Source organism: Drosophila teissieri, chromosome 2R (genome assembly GCF_016746235.2).
Source record: "Drosophila teissieri strain GT53w chromosome 2R, Prin_Dtei_1.1, whole genome shotgun sequence".
Taxonomy (NCBI): domain Eukaryota; kingdom Metazoa; phylum Arthropoda; class Insecta; order Diptera; family Drosophilidae; genus Drosophila; species Drosophila teissieri.
The window spans coordinates 12592631-12618372 of record NC_053030.1 but is presented as its reverse complement, the minus strand read 5'-3'; the positions used below and the strand labels follow the sequence as shown (position 1 = coordinate 12618372).

At 41.7% G+C, this 25742-nt stretch overlaps 2 protein-coding genes across 2 annotated transcripts; both read right to left on the bottom strand.

Annotated features, from left to right (window-relative positions):
- Positions 1 to 15077: 15077 nt before the first annotated feature.
- LOC122614157 lies at positions 15078 to 15591 on the bottom strand. The gene has a single exon (XM_043788651.1). It carries the CDS (start codon positions 15526 to 15528, stop codon positions 15190 to 15192), a length of 339 nt encoding a protein of 112 aa, XP_043644586.1. The 5' UTR covers positions 15529 to 15591; the 3' UTR covers positions 15078 to 15189.
- A 1879-nt stretch (positions 15592 to 17470) lies between these two features.
- Positions 17471 to 17940, bottom strand: LOC122614215. The gene has a single exon (XM_043788745.1). The coding sequence runs from the start codon at positions 17907 to 17909 to the stop codon at positions 17571 to 17573; it is 339 nt and encodes a 112-aa protein (XP_043644680.1). The 5' UTR covers positions 17910 to 17940; the 3' UTR covers positions 17471 to 17570.
- Positions 17941 to 25742: the final 7802 nt, after the last annotated feature.

Genomic DNA, 25742 nt, shown 5'->3' with positions numbered 1-25742 from the left:
TGCGTCGTATTTGTTTGTAAATACACACAGCGCTGGCGAATGAAGGCCTTTGAAGATACAGATACTCGTGATACTCGTGATACTCGCGATACTCGCTCGATTCACTGCACTGATCAACTTTCTATGGCCGAACATGGTCGAAATTAATGAACTTTCGCGGCGCTGGGATTTGTTTGTTTGTGGATGAAAGTTGGCACGAGTCAAGGCCGAGAATTGATGGATCTATCAAGCGTTTTATGGCTTTCTTGATAATGATCTGTGTCATTAATAACAGACATTCAGTGAGCCGATGCCGCGGGCGATAGGAATGAAAATGCTTCCTTATGTCCACGATCGTCGTGTGTTAAACAGGTATTTCCACCATTTTGGGTAGTGGCAACTGACTTGGTAGTAACTTAACTGAACGAACAGGAAAATAGCTGGAAAATGTTAAAAACATTATAATGTATTTTAGCAAATGATCTCCAGGTTTATCCTGTTCAAATTGCAATCAAAAAGGTCATGAATTCAAAGAGTTTTATAGATAATATTTCAATCTGACTGACAATACATACACTTTTAGATGAAAAGTTTGATCAGCGAACCATTTCGGTGCCACTTTTATTGCATTTCTGGCTAAATAACTCCATAATTCGAAAGCCCGCAGCACTCGAGCAACAAAATGGAGAATGACAGGCAACGACGACCCACCGAGTGGTTGAGGATACCACACATGTGTATCACTCCGCGTGGCGCACAAATGACCCTCTCTCTTGCCGCATAAACAACGGTGCACCACCATTCGCAGGGAGCAGGCAGCGGGGAGCAGGGAAGTGCACCTCGTTGTGGCAGCGATAAATTTGCTTTGAAAGTTTCCCCCGAAAGTTTTTCCGGAAAGTTAATTGATTTATATTTTGACATTTTGCGCAAAAACGAGAGAGGAAACCCAAATGAGTGGGTTGGAACATAGGAAGGTAAACGGAAGCGTGGAGAGTTGCCAGCCTTCGTGACAAATGTCGGAAGTTCATTTTGCGTGGGCGGAATCACCGGGAAAAATAATGTCATCAGCAATTACTCCCCACCTTAATCGAAACCTTTTGAAAAAGCATCTCACCAGTTGTAAATGAACAAGTATTTTATGCACAAATTCTTTAAAATAATGCCAGTTGAAAAGTTGCTTTAAAACCGTATTAGTCGAAAGTGGCATTAGATGTTCATTAAATAGCTTAGATAGAAATCAAAAATGTATTGCAAGTAAAGTTCATATTTATACACGAATATATCTAAATATACGTATTATACATATTTAAAAACCATGTTGAAATGTATATGTACGAAAATAGTTTGATGTTTTTTCGTATGTTCTTAAAACAAATTTAACTTGCTTTATTTAACCGCTTAGCAAACATTTTCAGCGTTTCTTTTAAAATTCGATGTAACATGAAGATCTCTTTAATATAATATAATACTTATACATATAAGATCGCTATGTTAATCCCATTTAAAGTTGAATTTGATGTAGAACAATGTAAATTGATGAATTAATAATACAAACCCAGTTAGTCGTGTGTTAAAACCCCACATTGCTTTAACTTTGTGTCCGAGATTTCTGTAAAATCCCTATCCTTAGTGTTAGGGATATCTAAATTTAGTTACCTAAAAGCGCAGTTAAATATTAAACAACGTTTTTCCGGCAAATTTAGGCCACAATCTTGGACTTTTTCTTCCTGTTCATTTGTGTGCTGCGCCAGACGCTCTTGGAACTTTAGTGTTTCCTCCAAAAGTTACTTTATCATGTGTTCCAATTAGTGTGGCGACCAGTGGGGCAGGGAATGGGGCATGGACAGTGGCTGGTCAGGGGGGTGCGGAATGTGGAGTGTGCATGGGTGTAGCTGCAGAAATTGCTTTCATGCCAGCGTCGGAAAATAAAAATGGAGTGTCACGGCAAAGACTCGCTTGTGGTGTGGGAGAGGGGTGGGGGGGTTGCAAGGGGAGCAGAGGTGCGCTGGTGGGAGAGGGCAGGGGGTGGTGGGGCGCCCTCGGACGAAGTCTGCCCATTGTGCCACGATGAGTTGCTTCCGTTGCATTGTGCCCTCTGCCCTGCCTCTCCGCCGCCCCACACACACTGGAGAAAAAATAAATCCACATCAACTGGTGGTCAACAAAAGCTTTGACTTTTCACAAGCTAAAACTTTGCAGTTTTGGAAAATACTTTGCCTTATTCAATTATGCATTTATACTTTTTGTTCAAAAAACTCTTATCATCCGGCATAGGGCAGATTTCAAAGCTATGAGTTAAAAACATGAATTTTCTAGCTGTGTAGTTGCTCCGTTACACACTCTCTTTCGGACTTCTGTCACTCTCCCAGTCTCCCACTCTCTCGCTTGCGACTTCGGCTTCGTTGGCCATTCGTATTTCGCTTCGTGTCGTCGGCGTTCGGCCTCTTTCATCAGCATATTTCTGAGTGATGAAAATTATGTTGATGACGTTTGCACAGCGACCGTTAACCCACCACACCCCACGACCCCTCCCCCTTCCACTCTTTTTAAGCCCCAGCGGCGACAACTAGCGAAAGTTGCGCTGAATTGGAACATCAGCGTTTTGCCGCTGCTTCTGTTTATTTCTTTGAGCTTTTTCACTTTACTCTCTCTTCGCCGCCGCCGTCGCCGCAGCAAAGTAGCCACGCAAAGCGGAATTCGAAAAATTCATTTACATGAACGCAAAATTTATGTGCGTATTTTGCGGCTACTCTTTGTGATTTGATTTGTGCCTGATTTGAGCATTTAGTTTACATAAATGTGTATATACATATATACATACATATGTACATATTTATGTGCATACTTTAGGCCTTTCTGTTTTTTAATCTTTTAAAAGCTTACATTGACGCAAAGTTGCGTTGTTTGTAATGTCCCCATTTCACGAAAAAAATGTTTTACTTTCTGAATTGAGGCAAAAACATTTTATAAATGTGTTCAAACAATTTCAGTAAATTTTAAAATTTTCAAATGTTTTGTAAAGATCGAAATATGCATAGGCGTATATATAAAACAAATCTGCAAGGCAGGAACTATTCCTACTACCCTTCAACGCAAACCAAACCAATCACTTGTAAAACTAACGAAAATTCCTTGGAAAATAAGCTTTATTTATTATATAAAAAAAATCATTTAAAAGTCGTCTACCTAATGATGTACACACCTACTCGTTTCAGCATATAAACGCTGATACTCCAATAAAAGTCCTTTCAGAACCTTAAACCCATGAAATACTCTAAGCCACCACCTGAAATTTTCAGATCATCCAATCCTAAATCTAGTAATAACTCAATAACTCCTCTTCTTTGTTCCTTTTCCTCAACTGCTATAATTAATCGATCACATTTCGAGCACAAATCTATCGATGCATCTGTGTTTGAAAATGTCAAAATGATTTTATTCAACAAAAAATTTCGCAATTGTGTCATTTCCGCAAATGACGTGGTAGAGAATCGGCACTGTACTTTATTTGCGGATACAAGGTTTGCGGACTTGTATAGGTAACCCTTTAGAAGCATGAGAACTATATGTGGCGTTGTTCTCAGTGCTAAAAAGTCTAGTCCTGCGTGTTTTATGTCAGACGATGACACAATAGAAACCAATGGCGGATGGCACCGGTGAAAATGTCACAGGATATGACAATTTTGTTGGCCTGCCTGTTGAAAAACAGCTCAAAAGAATAGTTTCGACAAATTCATGTGCTTCCTGCGTGAGTGAAAAATTAGACAAATAGAGTCTGCAATTGTAAAAACAGCAGTTGCAGAGGTCTAAAGGCATATGTACATATGTATGTAGTTCAGATCATAGAAAATGAAGATACAGATACAAAGATCCATCTAGACTTTCTATATAATCTACAGTTTCGTGAACCGAAATAAGTTTCTTAATTTGTATGGGATATTGATTCTTTGATTTTTAACTAGGTGTGTCTAATATTTTTTTTTTAAAAATAACTAAGACTACGAAAAAGTGTAAAGACTCTGCGTACAGTTTATTTAGCCTCCAAGTTGACTTTTTTAAATTACTAATAGGTTATTCTTTTCTCTGCAAAACCTCCGTGGGACGTTTCGGCTTGAATAGACCATTTTTTAGACCATTTTTATTCTCCGCAATTATGTTGCTCCATTCCTCCAAAATTACATACTTCAGCTTTTTTTGTATGTTATTTGTGTTTTTTTTTAAAATTTACTTTCAAGAAGATCCCACTAATGTTCGATAGGGTTAAGATCAGGACTTTGGGGAGGTGTTTGCAGCTGATTTTTAACATGCTGGGTGCTTTGGGTCATTTTGTTGCTTGAACAAATATTCTTTTCCAGCCCCAATTTTTCAGCACTTTGCTTCAAATTGTATTTCAAAGTGTTTATATAGAGTCCTTGATCCATGACAGTCTCGATAAATGCCAAGTTTCCGTTGCCACTTGTCGCCATTCAACCCCACACCGTTATTTCGCTTTCTCGGTGTTTCCCCGTGGCAACTAAGTTTTTCTTTTTGAAAACTTCACCGCTCTTTCTCCATACCAAAACCTTTCCTTTGATACCGAAAAAGCGAGATTTACTTTCATCGGAAAATAGCACTTTCTTCCAAAAGTCGTCGTAGTTGAAAATAGCTTATTAGCAAAAGGTATACGTAATTGAATCAGAATTCAGACATTTTTGCGGACAACTCTGCTATGGTAGTCTTCCCTTTTTGTGACACGGCGTACAGTATCATCAGAAACTGTTTTGGAAAAACTATCCTGGATCTGAAGCTTTTCCTGACGAGCTGTCGTCATGGGAGTTTGCAGTTTGCAAAGACAGACGGCCAAAACGAGCCTTCGACAAGAACTGCAGTCGAGTATATTTGTTTATAACTTTTTGGATAGAGAAGGAACAACTTCCAAATATACCACCATCTACCACCATAGCTTTCCATCTAAAAAATACATACATATGTTATTACAATTATTCAATCCTCATCAGAAATTTCTTTGTCTTTTGTTTTTTTCCTGAATTAGGTAATACTGCGGAATACTAAAAAGATGGAAAATCGCCAAAAAAAAGAACCGAACGGTAATTGCACCATCTTGCTTTCCAAGCAACTTCAAAGAGCAGAACACTGACTTTTGCGTGGAATATAAAACATAAAGTATTGTTATCTAATTTTAAGAGAAATAAGTTAGCAAAAAAAATAAATTAAAGTTAAGTTTAAGATAAAAATGGTATAAATATATGCATAACTGGCCAAATTGTGTTTAAAATTTCCTTTTCAACTTTTTTGGTGGTCTACGCAGAGTTGTGCGAGTAAACAAAAAATTTGTACGATCCCTCCCGTTTCGACTTACAAGCTAACAGCAAAAAAAAGACTTTCGGGAAAGTATCATAAGAAGAGCATTAAAACTGAGAAGAATACCGATAGACGATATTTTAGACATTAAGTTATCTAAAAAAAAAAAAAAACAATGAATCAACCAATATGAGAACATGGTTGAAAGTTGACAGTGGGAATGGGCAAAATGTTTTCTGCATAGCGATAGAATTGTGTAAAATAGAGAATAAAATAAATAAAATCAAAAAATTTAAAAAAAAGGGCTTTGTGGGCGTAGCAACTTTGTAAAACTAATTTTTCCTAGAAGTTACCATTTGAGCAACTTTACGATTTTCATTGTATGTTATCAATTGTTGACGTTTAGATAATATTAATAAAGTTCACAAAATGTGACAGTTCGGTAAAGAGAACTTTGAAAAAGAAAATGCATTTAAAATGTTGTGATATACATATGTACCTGTGATGTTTTTATGAAAATCAACATGCCTTTAACAACTTATTGTTTGTTTTTTGGGCCAAGAGCGATAAAGCCAGCTGAAAAGGCAGAGTAAAAGCTTTGGTATCAAACGATAACTAAATTCAAGGAATGATGGCAGATATGTATAAATGATGTACTATGAATGCATTAAATGGTCAGCTTTGATAATATGACACATTGGAATTCAAATAAAAAGGTTTGAAGGCTTAAAGTTGTATTTAATGATATAATTACATTATGCTCACCTTGCCGACCGAAGTTTCCAAAAATAGACACTGAAATCTCGTTATCTTTTCATAATTTATTTATTTTTCTTGCCGATAATGCCTGTTTCATTGTCATCAAAAGTTGAAGGGAAAACTTTTGAGTGTGTGCAGTTCTAATTTACGACATCTGTATCTGTATCTGCACGGCTTTTGGCTCTGGGATTGCAAAAGTTTCGCGTTGAATTTCCCGTTTTCTATTCATGCTAATTCGGAGAAAGTGGTAAATGGTAAATGGGAGCGAAGTTTTGTCAGCGCCAAAGGCTTTCTTTCTTTCAGCCCCAACGGGCGCCTTTCAAATCGCGCTGTTTCCCCCGCATTTTTGCCAATTTGTTAGACGGCACAGAGCTCGTTGGCTTTTTCGTTTTGCCAACTTTGCAGACGACGGGCGGCAAAAACAATGGACTCTTGGCCACTGAGGCGGCAAATGAGCCGAAAACATTGCGCCCCCTTACATTTGCCACAAAAAAGAGCACAGCAAAAATATAATTAGCGGAGTTGTGATACAAAACAACACAAAATTAAGAGGAAAAAACACATTTGGAGGCCTGTTTTTGCGTCATTTCGAAACGAAACGTTCAATTAACATTGGTGGGGAGCCGAAAAACACGGAATTCTCGCATCAGGTTTTTTCTCGCGTTTTTTTTGGGGAGGGGGGACAACTGAAAATGGGATTTGCTAAGCGACGTTGCCGGTTTTCACTTCGGCACGACCAAAAACAAAAAGTGGCGCGCAACGAAGCGAAGAAGAAGCTTGTGAAATTTTCCGCGTTTTTCGAGCAAACGCTCTCCGAATTCGCGCGCTCTCGCTTTGATTTCGAAATCTCACACACACAACAGCCGGCTAAAAGCGCGGCGAATTCGCTTTCGCTGTGATGATGCGAGAGAGGGAGAACGTATTCGAATTTCGAATAAAATATTGAGTTCGAATATCTTGTCAGTCGTTACGAGCGTGCACACACACACACACACACGAACACCCCAGCAAACGCACTTACTACAATTCGGTTTTTTAATAGAGCGCTGTTGCCGATTTTCAGTTATTACGTAGCATGGCGAAAACGAACAACTGGCAAAAGGGGCGTTGGGCAGTGGGAGTGGCATGGCTCGAAGGGGTGGTTGCAGGGCACGAACTACGCGTTGGCGCCATTTATGACCATTATTAAGTTAACCTGCTGGCAGATTTTAATTCGATTTTCATTTACGGCCCTGCGGCACCTTCCGTTTTCCCCCCTTTTCACTTACCCGACACCCCAAGGTTTTTACCTCACTTTTTGCTGAAATAATTGAATTTGCACACCCGTTTTCGCTGCTTACATCATTTATTTATAAATATAAATATTTCCGAGCGATCGGCCCTGGGTTATATTTAAATATAGAACTTTTTGCGTGACGCTTTCGCATTTCGCGTTTCGATTGCGCATTTATGCTTTCAATTAAAGCGAATATACAATTTTCTCCCCCGATTATATTTGATTTTTTCTCTTCTCGAGATTACAGTTGGTTGCCATGCATGTGGCTGAGTGTGAGTGTGGGTGTGAGAATGTGGGTGTGTGGGTGCGCCGTCTGGCGCTGTGACGTCAATCGATGCCGCAGCCCCCGCACCGCCCCTCTGACCAACACTTTTGACGCCATTTTCTGCGGTCGACGGTTCGCATTTCGGCTTCATCGAGCGGCAATCGATGCCAGCTATCGAAATCGATAACCGGGTCCACCTTATATGGAATTTCATTCGAGGCACGATATAATTTTTTAAGTAGATGCCAAAATAAACGAATAATATGCGAAGAACTTGAAACCACGGGAAAGTTAGTACACAGGGTCTTGCAGATACTTATTTTAAGAGTTATTAGCAAAATATTTCCCTATGGAAATTCTATATTTATTATAGTTTATTCTTTTATTAGCTTGTGTAGAGCATTTTACAACTGCTTTAGCATAAATTCGACCATAAAAAAACGGAAAAACACGTTGAGAATCAACTAAAACTTGAATTTCATCATTGACAGAAATACAAAAACATTTGACTCACCTTATCAAATACAATTTAAAAATATTTGCTTGCAACGCAGAAGTTACCGCAGCTCTAGAGATTTATACTGTTGGAATGTTCTGGGTTTCATTTAAACTATTTATTTTGTGAATAACAATAGACGAAGTGCTTTCATGAAATAAGCGATCCATCCACTGGTATTTCGAGTATCTAGAGGATGTTGTATCTTGACTTTCTGTCTTCGAAACTACTCTGCAATACACTTTAATCTGTAATGGATTTTTCAAGAGCTTGTTGACTTAGGGATGCTGGTTAGTTAATATGTCTCCTTAAGCGACCTGAAGTAAGTTTCACATTTAATTGTCACTCAAATAAGTAAAAAACTGAAAGGCAGTTTATCCAATTTTAGGTAAGACATTTACAGATTTATTATCAACAATAACCAAGAACTGAAAATAGGTACAGTACTCTTAAAAAACACCCCCATTTTTGTCAGCTCGACTACCGCACTTTTCGCCAATCTCAAGTCGCAAGTCGGGAGCCTCAATAAATCGCCAGTTTCGACAGGCCACTTCCTCAAAAATGCTAATTTGCAGCGGGGCGACTGGCGGAGCAGTAAAAAGCAGCTGTAACTGCCATCGCTGACGTGCATCAGCGGGGGGTTGAGCGGGGGAGCAGCGGGGGCGGAGTAGCCATTTTATGGCCTGTCAGTCAGTGGCAGAAAATGAAGCGGCCACAAAGGCAGGCAGGCGGCAGCGTTGGGCTCGCAAAAACCACCGACTCGCAACGACTGCGGAATCCTAAAATACAGATTGACAGCCAACGAGCATAAACCCCAAAAATGGGGACTGGCGGGGGGGGGAGGGGCAAGAAGTCGGGAGGCGGATGACATGCCTCGCAAAGCTGTCAGATACATTCGCCAGCCACTCGGATGGATGGCTGAAAGGAAGAGCGGTCGGAGCAGCCAGCAGCCAGCACCCAAAGCCAATGGAGATCGGGAGCAGATCTGAAGGTCACTTAGGATGATCTGCGGCAATGCTCCAGGGTGATTATTTCAAAGATTTATCTAGCCATTCAAGTCCTGACTGAGCAGCTACTTACACACAGAGAAAAAAACCTTCGCAACGACCTCGATTTAAGTATTTCTGAACTCAAAGTCTAGCCAAGATCGACTCATGCTCAGCATAGTCAGATCGAGATCGAAACATTCTAAGTTTGCCCATCATTTTTATATAGCTATCGGGAAAATATATTTTTGATATCGAGACGAACCGATATCGATCCCAACTGCCAATCAAGAATAAAATGTATTTATTTAAAAATGCATTTTATTTGACATATGTAAATATGAACATATTTTTATATATTGCTCGCAGTACTTCGCCTATGATGCAATAATAAAAATCCAAACTGGTGTAACGTCACCAAGCGGAATTCACAGAATTCATTCCTTTTTAACCACTAAAATATTACATTTTACACTTATTATCAACACGCACTCATTTTAAGCCAAGATTACTCTATAGTATAAACATTCAAAAAGAGGCTATATTGCTTATTAACCACTAGATCGAGTTAGACTTTTAAAAATCGTTATACCGCAATAGAGATACATTTTCCAAAAAGAAGTTCTTCGCATTCAGCCGTTCAAAATGGAAGCCGCTGCAAAAAGTACAGGCAGCACATTTCAGCAAGAGGAAAATGAAGGAAGGCTCGGTCCGAAAGAGAGGAAAAGAGGAGAGAGAGGAAGATAACCACTTCCTAGGAATCTGAAAACTGAAATTACAATTTAAACTGACTAAATTCCAATCTGCAAATAAGAAGTAGTGGAACTTACTATCCCCAAGAGGAGTGGATTGGTGAACATCAGGTCTTCCGTGCAGAATTCAATACCAAACTGAAAAGTGGAATAAAGATAACTAATATCTATAATATATTGTATAATATTATATATCATACGACAAATATACATTAGTCTTGTCTTTCATACGACAAAAACACATTAGTCCTAAAGATCAAAAGTAGTGATTGCAAATTCAAATGGGCAATGTTCGTGAACAAACTCAACGAGAGAGAGAGAGAGAGAGAGAGAGAGGAGAGAGAAGAAAACAAGGTTGAAAGCAGCGAAAACCGGTTCCGATGACGAACCGAAGAGAGCAGCCGTGCGGCGAAATCGAGTCGTCCAAGCGAAGCAATGCGATTGGTCGGATTTGAAGGGCAAACGCGATTGGCAGAAAACGAGGCGAGCCGAAGATAGCCGAGTGCAGCCGAACGCTCTTCGATTCAATGATTGGCTTGTTGCTTCGATTCGATTCGTTTTGGGCGTTTGCCAAGTTTGGGTGGTGGGTGGTTGTTTTTCTGCCTTTTCTGGGGGCGACTTTTCGGGCCAGCCTAAGTGGAATATTGATTGATGGGCCAAATGGGTGGTTGAGGTGAATAAGCAGGAAATTACCCAGCAATACATCAGCAGCACTGGAAGTTGGGCAGGTGGGCAGGTAATGAAAATGGAAAGCCAGCAGAGAGCTGCGCTTAAAGCCGCCTCTGTGGCTCAAGTACAGTTGTGCCTGACCGATCTGAGCTGCGATTAAAGCGTGGCCTGCAATGCCAAGACTCTTTTGCATTCAAGGCCAAGCCGAAACCTACACGTCTTCCCTTCATTATTCATTTGGCGAACATGACAGGGAAGAAAAGCAAACCACTTCCATTCAAAGTCAGCCATATGGAAAGATATCTTTTCAAACAAAGTGAGCAAAGAGTAGTCAAAACAAAAGGGAAAAGCCGTCTGTCGCTGCGTGTGTATGTATAATACAGCTCGTGGCATTTTCGGGGTTGTTCGCCGGCAATTGAAGGCACTGAAACACTGGGTACACTGAAGTACTGCGACAAATAAAGCGGTGTATGAAAAAGTATCTGCAGGATATCATCTTCGCTTAGAGCTGGAATGGGTGCTCACAATTTTAGGTGGCAGGAAATCTGTTCTGTGTATCGACTAAATCGAAAAGAATATCTAGAATCATTTGCATCTACTTTGTTAGGGGAAAATAAATCTTTTAAGTATGATTTTATACTTCTTATTTTTAAAATTTTTTTTTAATATTCTTGGGTATTTGTTTAATTAAAATTGAATATGTGTAATACAATGATTTTCATTTATCTAACATGTAGTAATAAAATGAAAATATTTGAATTTCACTTTTAGCGCCAACAAGCAGTTTGCAAGCAGTAACGAGGAGCAAGTCGTGCATAGGTAAAATAATGACATACTTACATGTAAAATAATAGTGTAAAATCACGGTTTCAAACCAATAATGCAGTTCATGTACGTAGAGTGTCAAATGGTTCAAGCATATGATGTAACGTAAAATAAACTAAAACCGTAACGAACAAAGCAGTGTGCGTGCCTAAAGCAGTGCGCCCTCTTGAATGGTTCGAGTCCTTGCTAAGTGGTAAACAATTCAAAAAATGTTCGTATAAACAAAAAAAATGGAGGGCGAGAAGATTGTTGTATTAAAATGTAGACCGCTAAAATATTTACCGTTATGCTTGAATGTGTAACTTTGAAGTAGCTTAATTTGGAACTTTAAAAGTAAAGAAGTTAAAAAATGTTGTGATATTTCGTACTAAGAATACATCAAAAATCGTTAATCATAACTAAATGTTCTGCTGTAATATGACTAGAATAGTTAAAGATAAAACTCTGCGCAATGAAAAATACATTTGTTATACAAATCAAAAACATTTATTCTTTCATATTTCATGGGAAAGATGTGCACTTTAAAGTGCACTAATAAATTGTGTATTTCTATTTGATTTTGTGTGCAAAATGGAACTAATAGTAGTTTTGGTGTCGGAAAGTGGCAAATGCATATGGGATATGCAAAGCCAACGTTGCCTTTGGATTCGACCATCATCAATATTGATAGAGCTGGCATGCTGCTCCAGTTGCTGCAGTTTTCGCTGCGTGCGGAGGTATTTTACAATTTAGCCGCTTAAAATTTGTTATGCCACAAATCCCCAGCAGCGGCTGTCAAAACGTAAATTGAGGTGCCGAGGCGACACCTCGCCCATGAATGTCCTGAATGTCCTGAAAGTCCTGCCACACAACACACACACCACATGCAATCAGCCCGATCATAAATACTTCATTACCTTTGGCAAAGACTCCTGCGGTCTCGATGGTCGATGGTCGCTGTGTGCGGGATGCACATTAGCTGCAGCTTTTGGCCTTGTCCGCTGCACATTTGAAATGCTTTTTCCACCTGCCAGCCAAAATAATCACAGCCCAGATTGGTTTGCCAAATTGCTATTTATTAAAAATCAATGCTGCTGGCCACCGACGACCACCGACGACCAGCGACGACCGCCCACGTACCAACGTGATCGCAAAGGACGGCAAATCAGCAATTTCAGCAGCCTTAACAGCATGTACGACACCCTTTTATGTCCTGTTCCTGGGACTCCAACTGCCACCACCCCGGTGCACTGCAAGAAAAGGTGGCTGCTTTGGAAAATAATAAGTATTAGTTCCCCTATACATTTATGTATGTATGAAGCATACATGAAACACATACTATATACATGAATACTATGCTTTGGGCCACAGATTTTATTTTCACTCCAAACAACTAGGCAATTTTGGTTCGCTTTGAAACTTTATTCCTTTATATTTAATAAATATATAAATGTTTACAGTTTGCAGGAAATTTAATAATCAATTTCTTTGTCTACAAAGACCGAATGTCATATTTTTGTCAATAAAATAAGTTTCTCTCCTTTGTAGTTCTGTATTCACACTTCATGCCGAGCAGCATACGTAGTTCAGGAAGTTTAACTGTCTTAAACATGGAAAAGAGATAATAAGACTCCATTTTCATCAGTGCACCCTGCTGCGTCCTGCGTCCTGTCCACGTGGCAGGGTGAGCCGCAACACTGGACAACACAATCGCCAGCTGGTGTGAGGCAGTCGCTGCTAATTGAAATCCCATTTGAGGCGGGTATTTTCGATGTTCCGCAGCCACGGCGGCCAGTGTAAGCAGATGCCGACGCTTGTTCGCTCGTTCGTCCTGCTTGTCCTGCATGTCCTTGCAGCGCCAGACATATGCCACACCCCCACAAAGCGAGTGAAGGCGTCGTGGTTCCGGCAGGAGCTGTTCCAAGCAGCTGCCACTGCTCCACTGCTGTCGCTGCTGGTTTTCGGTCGACATTTCCGGGCAGTCCGAAGTAATTGCTCGGCAAGCTGTTGCCGCTGACAAGGGGCGGCGGCGTGGGCGGAGTGGGAGTGGCAGGACACAAGGTCCTGCTGGAAGTGAGAGCGTGGGGGAGAGTGTGTGTGGCAGGCTGGTTACCCGGGGACACCGATGTAGTGGTCAGCTTAGCCGGCAAGCGGCTTACGTTGGGCATTTCGTTGTGGCGGCCACGCGGCGTATGAGTAATGTCAAGTGAATGCGCCCGGAAGCGAGATTCGGCAGTCGCAGTCGCATTTGGCAGTTCTTAGAGTTGGCAGGAGCTCCGAGCAGCAGGACAAATCGAATTCGGATGCACCACATCCTCCTGCTCCTGCTGCTGCTGCTCCTACTCCTGCTGTTCCTGCTGCTCCTGGCAGTTTCATTCTCTCCTTTTGCCTCGGCACTGCAGTTACGTGACTTTTTGGGGGCAATTTTTTATCGAACGACTTTCTCTTTGTCAAGGGGATGGGGGGTATGAATCCCAACCGCCGGCTGTATCCGTAGCCTCACCCGTAGTCGCAGCCATGGCTTCGTGGCCGTATCCGTAAACATATCCGGATCCGGGGCTTTGCAACGCAGGCGAGCGGCCGCGCTTTGCATATTAACTAAGTGAAACATTTTCGTTGACAACTTTTCAAACATTTGTGCACCCAGTGCAAATATTTACCGCCACGCCGGCGAATGGATGGCAGCTATTCGAATCCGAAGCCGAAGCCGAATCCGAATCCCCGTAGCCTCAAGACGTTTAAAATTGAAATTTAAATTCGATACATAAACTACGGAAATGGAGAAAAGAGAGAAGAAAAGAAAAAAGGGACATCCTTTTGACCGTGCAGCTTAACATATCGCCTTCTTTTTTTTTGGGGCTGCTTTTGGCAATTTGAAATACAAATTTTACACCAACCCCGGGAATCAAATGAGCCAAGGCCAATAAGTCTGTCTCCCCAGTTTTCCTCCTCATCTTTCTGTTTTTTTTCTCTTTTTTTCTTTTTTTTTGTGCTGGCTAAGCCCTCTAGCCCTTTTGGCAGTCTGTCTGGGCCTCACAGGATTTGTGGCCAGTAGTCGCATCCAGTATCCCCAGCATCCTCAATTTCGAGTTACTCCTGCCTACACACACACAGCCACCCACACTCACACACAGCCACCGACACACTCACACTCACTGATGTTTATTAAATATTGAATGTTTTCCTTTGCTAGATGACTACGCCTCCGGCGGGCAAAAGGAAAAGTTTCCCCTCTCCTCGGGCGCTCTACTTTCATCCTTTGTGAGGGGAAAATTCTAAACTCGCTCGGAGTTTTTGGGGATTGGCCCCGGGCTAATATGCGATTATGCAAAGTCCGGCAGAGATGGATGGATACATCAATATGCTATTCCTATTGCCGGCACACAGTGATAAAGATATCCACCGATTATTACTTGGATATGATACACTTTTTGCGATTTCCACTTTGCGCACTCAACTGTTTGTTAATGGCCACGTTTTTTGATATTAAATATTTATTATCACGGCTTCTTTATCTTGATATTTGCCGTGATATTTGCCTCAACTTGCGAAATAACTATTTGGCTTTCCTTTTCATAACCTTTTATAAGTACGTTTCTTATATTTACTCATAAACTCTTTTTGGTATAGAATAAATAAATGAATTGGCATTTTAGCTGATTAGATACACGTGTGGAAGTTGGGAATTATTTTGTTTGCTGTAGAAACACAGTCTTTTTGATATTGAAAGCTGAAGGCTTAATTGGTTTGCATTTAATAAGAAAATAACTTTGTTTAATACTGCCACAAATAGTATACTATAGTGTTTTTATTTTTAGTTCTTGCCTTAAGTTGCGCGTGCAACATGCTTCGTTTCATACAGGTAACATTATAATCGATTATAACAGATTCTTTCGATGCACTTAACGACCCCAGACCTCGACGGTGGAGTTGATGCCACGGTTGACCTGGCCACGGAGGTTCACGGTGGCGAATCGGTAGCCCGGACCGCCGGAATAGAGGCTGGGAGAGGCGCCGGAGTTGTTCTTGAAGTTGTCGTACACGATCACGGCGGAGATGTTGTAGAATCCGGCGGGGTAGTTCACGTTCACGTTCCAGTAGTTGTTCTTGATCGGGTTGCGCACTTCCCTGGTGCGGGAGAGGAGGAAGTCGTTGTTCACCCTGCGCCCCCAGGTGGCGCTGTAGGCGTGGCAGCCGAGGATCACGGCCAGGACGACGGAGAGGACGAGCAGGAGACGCATGTTGAGTGGATCGTTTGCTAGCGTTTGCTTGGACGTTCTTGGTTCGTTTGGTATCAGCTGCCGCGAGTGGCCGAGCTTTTATAACGCTTCGCATGACTAAGGCAGTGTTTACAGAAGCGCTTCGCTTTTAATTAACTTTTGTTACAGGGCGGGCTTATCGCAGCCCCTGAAGTGGGCATGGGCGTGGGCGTGGCATGGCGAGAGTCTGGCAAAGCGAAATCAAGGCATAAGAAACCCCCTGGCAATCAAGTGGCGGCGATAAGATTACCTGACTCACGCCAGCGTTTGTGCGAAAACAAGGCGGCTTCTAAAGTTTCTGCTGGCCTTCCTGGAAAGATTTTGTGTGCTTATCACGGAACGCTAAGCCCTCCAGAATTGAAAGTGCAGATCGGAAACAAATCTCAGCAGCAGATTTCAGCTTAAAGATATACTGGCTCTTGATTGGCACAAGGGCCATCTTATCGCAGTTTTCCATTAGTTATTAGTCAGAAGTCCATATTCCCCGAATCTCATCAAGTGTCTTGAACTGACCAACTTGCTAGCATTGGTTTTTCAAGCGAAACCATAATGTCTTATCCTTATTTATTTATTTATTTAACAAATAATCCATAATCGTATGTATGCCAAAATATACTAAATATTTCCGAAGCTGTCAAGAGTTTTGTGTATTGGTTTATCAGCTGCAGAGCCATGTGAATGCATAGGCAATTAAATTAGTGCTAAGTAATTAAAATGTGAGTTGGCAACATTGAGCAGCCACATTTCAATACATATAAATTATAACATGGCTCAGAAGTGGGAAACTGCGCACTAGTATCTGTCGATTTAAGCCATGATTACGTCGAACAGGTATCCTTGTGCCAATTAAAGTGTCGCAATGCGAACTTTTAATCATCCCTAATGTAATCCATCTTGAGCTGCCAGCTGTCATTAGCATTGTTTGAAGCGAAACTCGCCGCTGCCTTAATTAAGTCCAAAGATTATGCCATTCATGCCTGTGGCAGTGCGTCCTTGGAGTGGCTTAATCTGCAAAGGAATGCATTCATGGAATCACAGCTAAACAGTTCCACAGTTCCAGGAGATCCTTGGGGTGGCATCCTTATCGACTGGCTGGTCCCGTCCTGGCTGCATATTTATTGCGAATTACCACGGCTGGCAGTCACTTGGTTTGGCATCAAATCTCATTACTTGCAGCAGCCGTGGCTGATGAGGGTGGACGTATTTGTCACTTATGAAAGGGATAATTCGCCACGCTCCCAGGATGTTTGGTACCCCTCCCCTTCCCTCTCCACCACTACAATGCTAAAAAAGAACAAAAAAAACAGTAAAGGGAACCCCACAATGACATCTGAAAGATACAAAGCAGCGGGATACAAATGCCTGAGGGAATGTCTGCGGAGCATTATGTACCCATTGCCAGTGCCGTTGCCATTTCCATTGCCATTATCCGATTGCAGTTTGTGTCGGCATTTTGTGCAGCAACTTGTTAATCACATTTTATTGACACATCGCCGCTTCTCGGGGGAGTCGATTTCCATTTTTAAATTGGCCAAATTAAGGGCTGCTTTCGCTTTTGCTTTTGGCCTGGCAAAGGGCCCCTTTTCAGTTTTTCAGCTTTTCAGTTTGACTGCTACATGCGTTCGCCTGATAAGCAATTTGTTGTGGACTCACCCAAACACGAAAGACGCACACTGCAAGAAAAAGTTGCATCTACCTAATTTCGAATCTCGAAATAAAGATACAAATTAAAGATACAAATGTTATTTAACATTACAGGACTCTTAACATTACATTAACAGGGCTTTATTTTAACAGTATTTTATTATACTTTAGTATCCCAAGTTCCTAAATTTTTTAACATTTTTGCTAATGCACTGAAAGCTAAAGGTTTGCGGAGCCGCTTTAAATTCAAATAACCCTGTTTAAGATTAAAAACTACTAATTATATAAGAATTTACACTTTTATTATAAGTTTCACAGTTTTATTTTACATTTTTCCGAAGTAATGCGCTTTTTTTATAATGACTTCTAGCTTGGATCCCCTAACGACCCCAGACCTCGACGGTGGAGTCGATGCCACGGTTCACCTGGCCACGGAGATTCACGGTGGCGAATCGGTAGCCCGGACCGCCGGAGTAGAGGCTGGGAGCTGCGCCGGAGTTGTTCTTGAAGTTGTCGTACACGATCACGGCGGAGATGTTGTAGAATCCGGCGGGGTAGTTCACGTTCACGTTCCAGTAGTTGTTCTTGATCGGGTTGCGCACTTCCCTGCTGCGGGAGAGGAGGAAGTCGTTGTTCACCCTGCGCCCCCAGGTGGCGCTGTAGGCGTGGCAGCCGAGGATCACGGCCAGGACAATGGAGAGGACGAGCAGCAGACGCATGTTAAATGGGTTACTTCGACTTTATTGGATCGTTTGTTGGCAGCTGTGGAAAGTGGCGAGCTTTTATAAGACGAGACGCTTGGCTTTTAATTAACTTTTTACAGGCCGCTCTTATCTGGCCTAAAGAAGTGGCCTGGAAGGCATGAGACTGGCGAAAACAGCCAAACAGCTCCTATTTGTGTATTCAATCATGTCAACACTTATTAAGTGTTTCGCCAAAGAACTGATAAGAAATGATGATCCCCCTTTGAATGAGTAAAAAAAGCTGAAATAGCAGCTTTATCTAAAAAGTGTTTGGTGTTTCTTCAACACTTTTATACTTATACATTTTCGTCATTTAGAAATCTCTGAACAGTTTTGTATCTCTAACCCACTTAAGACCACTTGGTTCGCATAAAAACACAAAACAGGATATAATGAGCTGCCTGAACAATTTGTTTTCAGTGCACACACATGCACTTACCATCGCCAGATTCGACAATTGGCAAATTTAAAAGCAATAAACGTACAGAGAGCAAATTTCTGGGTTTATGCCTCGTCCTCGTTTAGCCTTTTTTAACTGCTTGTCAGGGGTGTGTGGGAGGGGCCGGGATCAGGGGCGTGCCTCCCCCGGGGGGTGGAATGGGGAGAGTGGGGGGTCGGCGGTCGAACGCGTGCCGTCAGTACTTTGCAGCAATGGCGGGTTCCACCCCATGGGATTGCGATTTGGATTGGGATTGGGATGGGGATGGGGATACGTCTGGGATTCCATCGCAAGCTGCCAGTGCCATTCAAAGGAGGACTTCGCTTTCATTTGCGCTATCAATGTCGATAGCTGGCACGACACTTTCCCACTTTCCCATTTTCCCACTTTCCCAATTGCCCTTCCACCCCCTTCTCCCCCACTGACACCCGCTGAAGAGCAGAGTTCAAGCTGCGCTTTGGCAAAATGTCAAGAGCGGTATGTGCACTTTTGACAGTTTCAGTTCATTCCTCCTCATTCCTCCCCGCCGAATGCAGGGGGCAACCCTAAACATCCCCCCGACATCACATGGCGTACAAGGCACACATGGCAACCCTGACACGTACCCCTAATAAAACTTTCTCGTCGGACGAAAGAACAAAGTCAAATATTAGGAAAAATGGGGAATATGGCAGCAGCAGCAGTAGCAGCAGCAACGGCTGGTTTATTTTATGCTTTTTTATGATTTTAATGTGTGCTTTTTGTGCCGTAGAAACCTCTCAGCAAAAACTCCTCCCACCCACCGAACACCCCTTCCACTTCAGAGGAACGAAAAATCGAGTTTAGTTGCTATGCTAAACAATGGAAAGGCGCAATAATAATCCACACAATGGGGTTGACTCCTTCACTCGCATAATTTCAAATTCAAGGAATATTCCCATTTTCGAGTGGTTTTCACAAAATGTTGTTCGACTTTCAATGCGTGTGTTGGTTTGTTTGTTTGCTTGCCACTCAAGTATGCTTCAAGTTGCCAAAAAGCCCGCAACTTTCGGGCTTTCATTGAAATAATATTATATTAGTACATGCTTTATTGCGAAATTGCCATAACAACATTTTCATTTGTTTTTCATTTAAATGCACGCAGAATATTATGAATAAGTTGGGCGAAACGGCGAGCGATGATAATTATAATAATAATGCACAAACATTTGTAACTTTAGCCTATTTTATTACATGCTTAAATACCAAAATATTGTTTACCTGTTGCGAAGTTTTATGCGTTTATGTGTAATACATACACATATTATGCGATTTAGGTTACTTTGGCTATAATTGTATTTAATTGGATTTGAACTTGTAAACTTTTCATCACTTTAATGTGAATGAATGTGAATTGTGTGAACTCTTCTTAATGATTAACTATTTAAAGCTGCTCGTTGGGAAACTAGTTTTCACTCACTTCTAAACCTAGATTGTTTTCCTAATTTTTTAGCAACTTTTGGTTTCTGCAAAAAAGTACAAATTGTTAATTAAAGTTAACTATTTCTTTCTTAACTTTTTAAAATAACCTTTGCGGTGGCGCTGCAAGTAATTCAAACTTATTCCCCAAGAACTTGTCACATTCCTGGCATTTCAAGGGTTCCAACGGGAGGAATGCAGAATAATGAGGATTTATTGCCGAAGGTGTGCGCTGCAGTAAGCCGGCAAAATCAAAGGGTTGCGACTTTCCCCCAAACGTGGGGGTCATGTGGGGGTCTCTCTCTGCTTTTTTTCAGCCATATGCAAAATGTTTCTGGCCAGAACCAAAAGAAGGGCCCAATGAGTGAGCCCCCTGCAATTGCTAATGAATTCTCTAAGCGATAACGCGGCTAAAAAAAGAATTTAATGCGCCAGCAGCGGCAGGCGGCAAATGCAAACGTAATGAAAACGGGAAGAGCGGGAAAAGCGGAAACGGAAGCGGGAAAAACAAAAGGAAAATCTGAAGCCGAAGCGAAGTGAAGTCAAGGAAGGTGAGGTGAGGTGAAGCCGGGGCGTCAAAGTTGTTTGCCCTTTGTTTGGGTTGCTGTTGTTGTTGGCATTGTTGTTGCTGCTGTTGTTGTTAATTGCCGACTTAATGGCGCTTTAATTAAATCGCAACACTGCAGGCGGCCCAACTAGAAAACCAAGGGGAGAGGGGGAGGGGAAGGGAGTGAGATGGCCTGCACATGGCGACTTCCGGTTAGTCACGAGCCAACCCTCCCTGCGAGCAACTTGATTTGTGACCCTTTGTTAGTTGTAAACGGTCGAAAGTTGTAAACTGCTTTTGCCATTTTATTTTATCAATAGCCGAGAAGCAGCAGGCCTGCGAACTTGGCGGTTTTCTAGCTAGATTTAATGAAATAAACATAACAGCAGTAAGCTTAAAGGGAAATAATGGAATGCATTCAGTTTCAGGGAAACAATATGTATATTAAAATAATATATTACAAATTTAAGCACTGCGTTTGTTTTTTAATATAATGAATAACAATTGCAGCCATCTTAGAACTCAAAAATGAAATCTGTTGTATGGACAATGCTGCATTTTAACTACACTTACAACTTAAAAAAGAAATTTAATAAATTTAGTTCTGCCATGCAGTTCAGTAATACACACGTCACTCGCTGGCGGCCCTGTGATTTATTTTGACTGATTTTGCAATCCATCGCTGTCGGCACTCTGCTTCTTCTCACACCCACAAATGGTGGCCCAAATGTTGGCTCAAATGGTGGTGGTGGCCCAAAGCTGCAGCTGGCGATAAGTTGGCAGTTTCTGTTGCTGTTGTGGCAGACACAACATTAGATTCGATCTTGGGCGCAGCGAGTGCTTAATTGCCGGTTTGGCTGTCTATCGAGTCGATCAAGTTGAATTATTCCACTGCTTATTGTTGCTCGCCGCGCAGCGGGGTGAAAGATTTTAATTAATGCAATTGCAGAGTTGCGAGTATTCGAATTGCTATACTAGCAAGGAGCAGCACATCGATTTGGCCACAGCCATTGCATTTTGCTGTCAAATTGATGAACCCTGGCAAGCGATTGGCAGCTTGTAGTTTTTGGCCATTGTTTTTGGTACAATATTTACGTTTAATCAAATGGAAAATCCTCTGCGATAACTGGAAGCTGTAATAACAATCCAGTGAGCCGGTGCCAGAGAACTCGTAAACATAATCGCAGTTTCAGTTGTGCGATTTCCTGCCATTCGAATGGGGCAGTCTATTTATTTTGTGGTTTTGCAGTTCTGCGGAATCGCTATATACAGTATATACGTACATATGTATGTATGTGGGTTTTGTACATCATTTTAATTAAAAGCGGTAAAAAAACAGATGTGCTGCAGGGAGTGCACATAATGCGTCGCAGATAAAACTGCAATGTGCCCGCAATACCGCAATTTGTTTAACATTCCAGGCAAAACGCGAACTGCATAAACAATTAAACCGATTGAGTTGAAAATGGCGTGTTAAAAAAATGCACTGTTAAAACCGCAGGATAAAAACATACATTATATTGTAATCTAACATTTCTGATCACGGCCAGCAAAGTCCGCCTGATATGTTTACTCATATATAATTGGCTTAGTGCCTGGCGGTATCGATTTCCGGAGCGTTCATCGTGCCACAAATCATCACAATCACCAGAATAACCAGAACCATCAGACGCATGAAAAATTCATAAATAATAAAGCCTTTTAAATGATTTAAAAAGCGTTTTGCATATTGCATGCCTGCTCCTCTGCTCCTCTGCTCCTCTGGCTGCCAATTAAATGCTAAATAGATTAAAATGGCAAAATAGCGATAAACTCAATCAGGAATTCTGATTTATGCCTGCCAAATAGGCGTGTTGAGCCCAGCGATTGCTATCCCATCGTTCTTCTATTACCCTGCACTATTGCACTTTCAAGTATTTATTAGTACTTTAGGAATATATGTTCGTTTTTTTGTTCAATCATCATCATCATAAATATGCAAACTGAATACTTTTGAAGAGTAAAGCAAAGCAAATGTTACACTTAAAGTTTCTGCTTGCCTAACGCAATCTTTACTTATATCAGCTTAGTTCGTAAATAATGATTGACAATATAGCTAATCTATAAATTTCATATTTATTAAAATTAATTTCCATACCCCATCTAATATGGCGATCTTATCAGCGTATAGATGGAAGGACATATGCTCTCAAAATGCGTCAACTAATTGCTCATTAATTCCCAAACATGATTTTCAATTCAATCAGACGCGGCTAATTGCGAAACTTGATCCCGTGGAATGGGATAATCCCTAACCCCCCAAAAGGACACCTGTTGCTGCCTGCACGAGTACATGCGTATATCCGCGTGGCAGACTTCCGCTTCCCGCACTTCCGCTTTCCCATCTTACCATTTTCCCATTTCCCATTTTCCCCGTACGCAGGGCCAACGATGTTGTTCCACGGCAAACTTGGGTCCGGATTTTCCCATTTAGTTTGTTTTGTTTTCCGATTCAATTTTTTGCCGGCTCAAAGGCAAACACATAACGCAGCTGTACCACCCCCCCGCAGGACACGCCCCCCCTCCAAGCCCCCTCTGGTGGGGCTGCCACTCAAAGCTTTGTCGTTCGGAGGATGGCTGAAAAAGCGAATGTCCAGTGACAGCGTCCAACAAGAGAAAAGAGATTCAGTTAACCAGTCGGGTATATGACACCTGTGGATGCTCTACAAATCTAATCCCAACTTCAAAATAAGATACGTAAGTTACTTAAACCAAAAGAAGACAATCTGTTAAGCTATTTTGTAGCAACTACCGTTTTCCCTTTAGTTTTCTATTATTCCCGCTCTAGGGTAACACAAGGTCTATACTCCTGACCAGGAATTCCTCGTAATTAGAGCGGCACAAACGCAGACCACGAAGAAGGGGCAGCATGGGGTCAGCAAATGCGCATCGCTCAGTTTTTGACACGCACGGCAAATATGTTTTCCTGCCTCGAAGGAGGGCGGACCCTGTCCAGGAGCGGTTCAATAAGGCCCAGGTTCCCCATGAACCATACTTTCACTTACCTTTTACTTAAGCTAAACACCAGATATAATAATATGGTTTGTTCATTTAGAGAGCCCCTTTAGGCGCAGTGGCCCAGTGCCCGCGTGGGCTTGAACCGCTCCTGTTGTGTGCGAACGTGTCCTCGCATGGAATGGATGAGGTTCGTCCGGCGGTTACGCCCCCCAAGTCCTTGATGCATCCTGATTTTTTGCTCGGACTGCCCTCGATTATACAACCCGTCAGTTGATTAATAAAGCACTGCGATTGCAACTTTTTTGTTTATGATTCAAAAGGAACATTTAATTTATTTGCTTTGTTTTTTGTTTGTTTTGTTTGTTTTGTTTCTGAGTTGTTAAGTTTCTCTGTTTTTTCTGTTTCTCGTTTCCGGCTGCCGCTCTTCGCAAAAATTGAATTTCTGCTCAAGGTTGTCGTTCTGGTTCTTAGCTTTGTCTTGGTGCCACGCCCACTTTAGAATAGCGTTCGGATAGATAGAGGTGGTGGGGGGTGGGGGGTGTCTCAAAGGTGTCAGGGTGTTTTGAGTATTTCAAGAGTGTTACGAGTGAGTGTGTGTGTGTCTTAGCAGATATTCCTACTTCATTTCGTTCGTAGACGAAAACACATTAGTTTCGAGTTTTTGTATACACATACAATCATACGCTAGAGTATATCTAAAAGTAGGATACGGGGATACATCTATATAGAGTTAAGGAGTGAGACATATGTAGAGTGAATGACAACTTGTTTTGCTTTGTGGTTTCTAGGCTTCCGCTTTGTGTCTGTGTGTTGGTGTGTCTAAGCCTGTGTGTGTGTGTGGGTGTGTCTGTGTCTGCTTGTGTGTGTTTTAGCCGCTTCCTTCCGGGCCTTACACGTTTGCTGGTGTTGGTGTTGGTGTTGTTGTTGCTGTTGCTTTTCCTCTTAATAGCCTTTACAGTAGGTTTTCAATTTGACGACAAAATATACGTTTAGTCATAGACATACACTCACGTACACATATACATATAATATATATATGTATGTATAAACATGAAACACATTCAGTTAGTTATAGTAGTGGGCTGCTCCTTTGATTCAAGAGCTCCGTCTCCTTAGCTTTATAATATATAATATTTAAAGTTCTCCTCCTCGTGTGGGTGTTGTTTGCTGTGAGTGTGCTGAGCTGGCTGCCTGGCAGCCATTTCTTTTGGGGATATTTATTAAATGCAGAGAGCTTGATAGTTTACAATTCAGTATTGCAGTATTGCAGTATTTCAGTAATTGCTTAGTAACGATTCCATAGTCGAGTGCGAAGCTTAAGAATAAACAATATCGAAGATGGCTTACGTGGCTAGACGAATAAGCAGCTGCTGGTTTGGAACTATTTTCTATTGCGACCTTAGTTAACTCGGTGCGTGACTTCGGGTTCTTGTGTTCTTATTTGCATTTCTTGCAGTTTTTCTTTTCTTTTCTTTTTTTCGTTGATTACTACAGAGAACATTTAAACTACGTTTAAGTGGCGGCCTTTAGCTATTTATTTATTGGAAAATAATTTGGGATGGGTGCGGATGGTGACTCCCCCCATTGAATAAATCATCTTCAAAGTCTTCTGGGCACACCCACTCCCATCCCAACTAATTTTCCAAGTCTTGTGGGGGATGTGGGGCTTTTGGGGGCTTGACAACTTTTAGTTGCCGCCTGGCTTGGCTAACGGAAAGGCAAATTAATACAGAACTCTGTGTGGAAATGGATACAGAGATGGAAACAGAAGCAATTTCTGGCTAATTCAACTAAAAGGCGTACACAAACAGCAGGGACGTCTTAAGCTGGAGATTCTGGCTCGGATTGGGGCCAAGTGACAGGTTGAGAAGCGAACGCACAAACTCACAAATGCACTGAGCGAAAACCCAGCTGCACATTGCAAATTGCATATTTGATGGCGCATCCTGCCAGAGGCGGAGATTATTCCCCTGTCCTTTGACTTTGAAATAATTGAGCAACGAAACGATTGCGACAAGTATCTCCGAAAGTGAACTAGTGCGTTATGCGAGCAAGTTGCAAGGGCAACTCATTGTGGGGCATTCTGGGGTTAAGGTGCTAAGGGAGCTCTATGCAAGCGAGTGTAGTAGTTGTGTGGGTGTGGATGTGGGTGTGAATAATGTTTATCGGTTGTTTGCCATCGGTTTAACATTTGCTCTTTTTGCTTTTCACCTGATACAGATTCTGTTTTGAACTTCCTCCCTTATGACATACGCAATAGTAATAATAATAATCAAGGTAAATAAATATATCGCATTCGTAACAATCTCGAGGACAACATTCGTGAACAAAAGATTCCGCATCCTGTTGTCGCATCTTCGCATCCTCGCATCCCGCTCAATCCTTCGTC

Excerpts from the sequence above, each read along its gene's own strand:
- LOC122614215 (XM_043788745.1), bottom strand. The coding sequence starts at position 17,909 with ATGCGTCTGCTGCTCGTCCTCTCCATTGTCCTGGCCGTGATCCTCGGC.
- LOC122614157 (XM_043788651.1), bottom strand. The coding sequence starts at position 15,528 with ATGCGTCTCCTGCTCGTCCTCTCCGTCGTCCTGGCCGTGATCCTCGGC.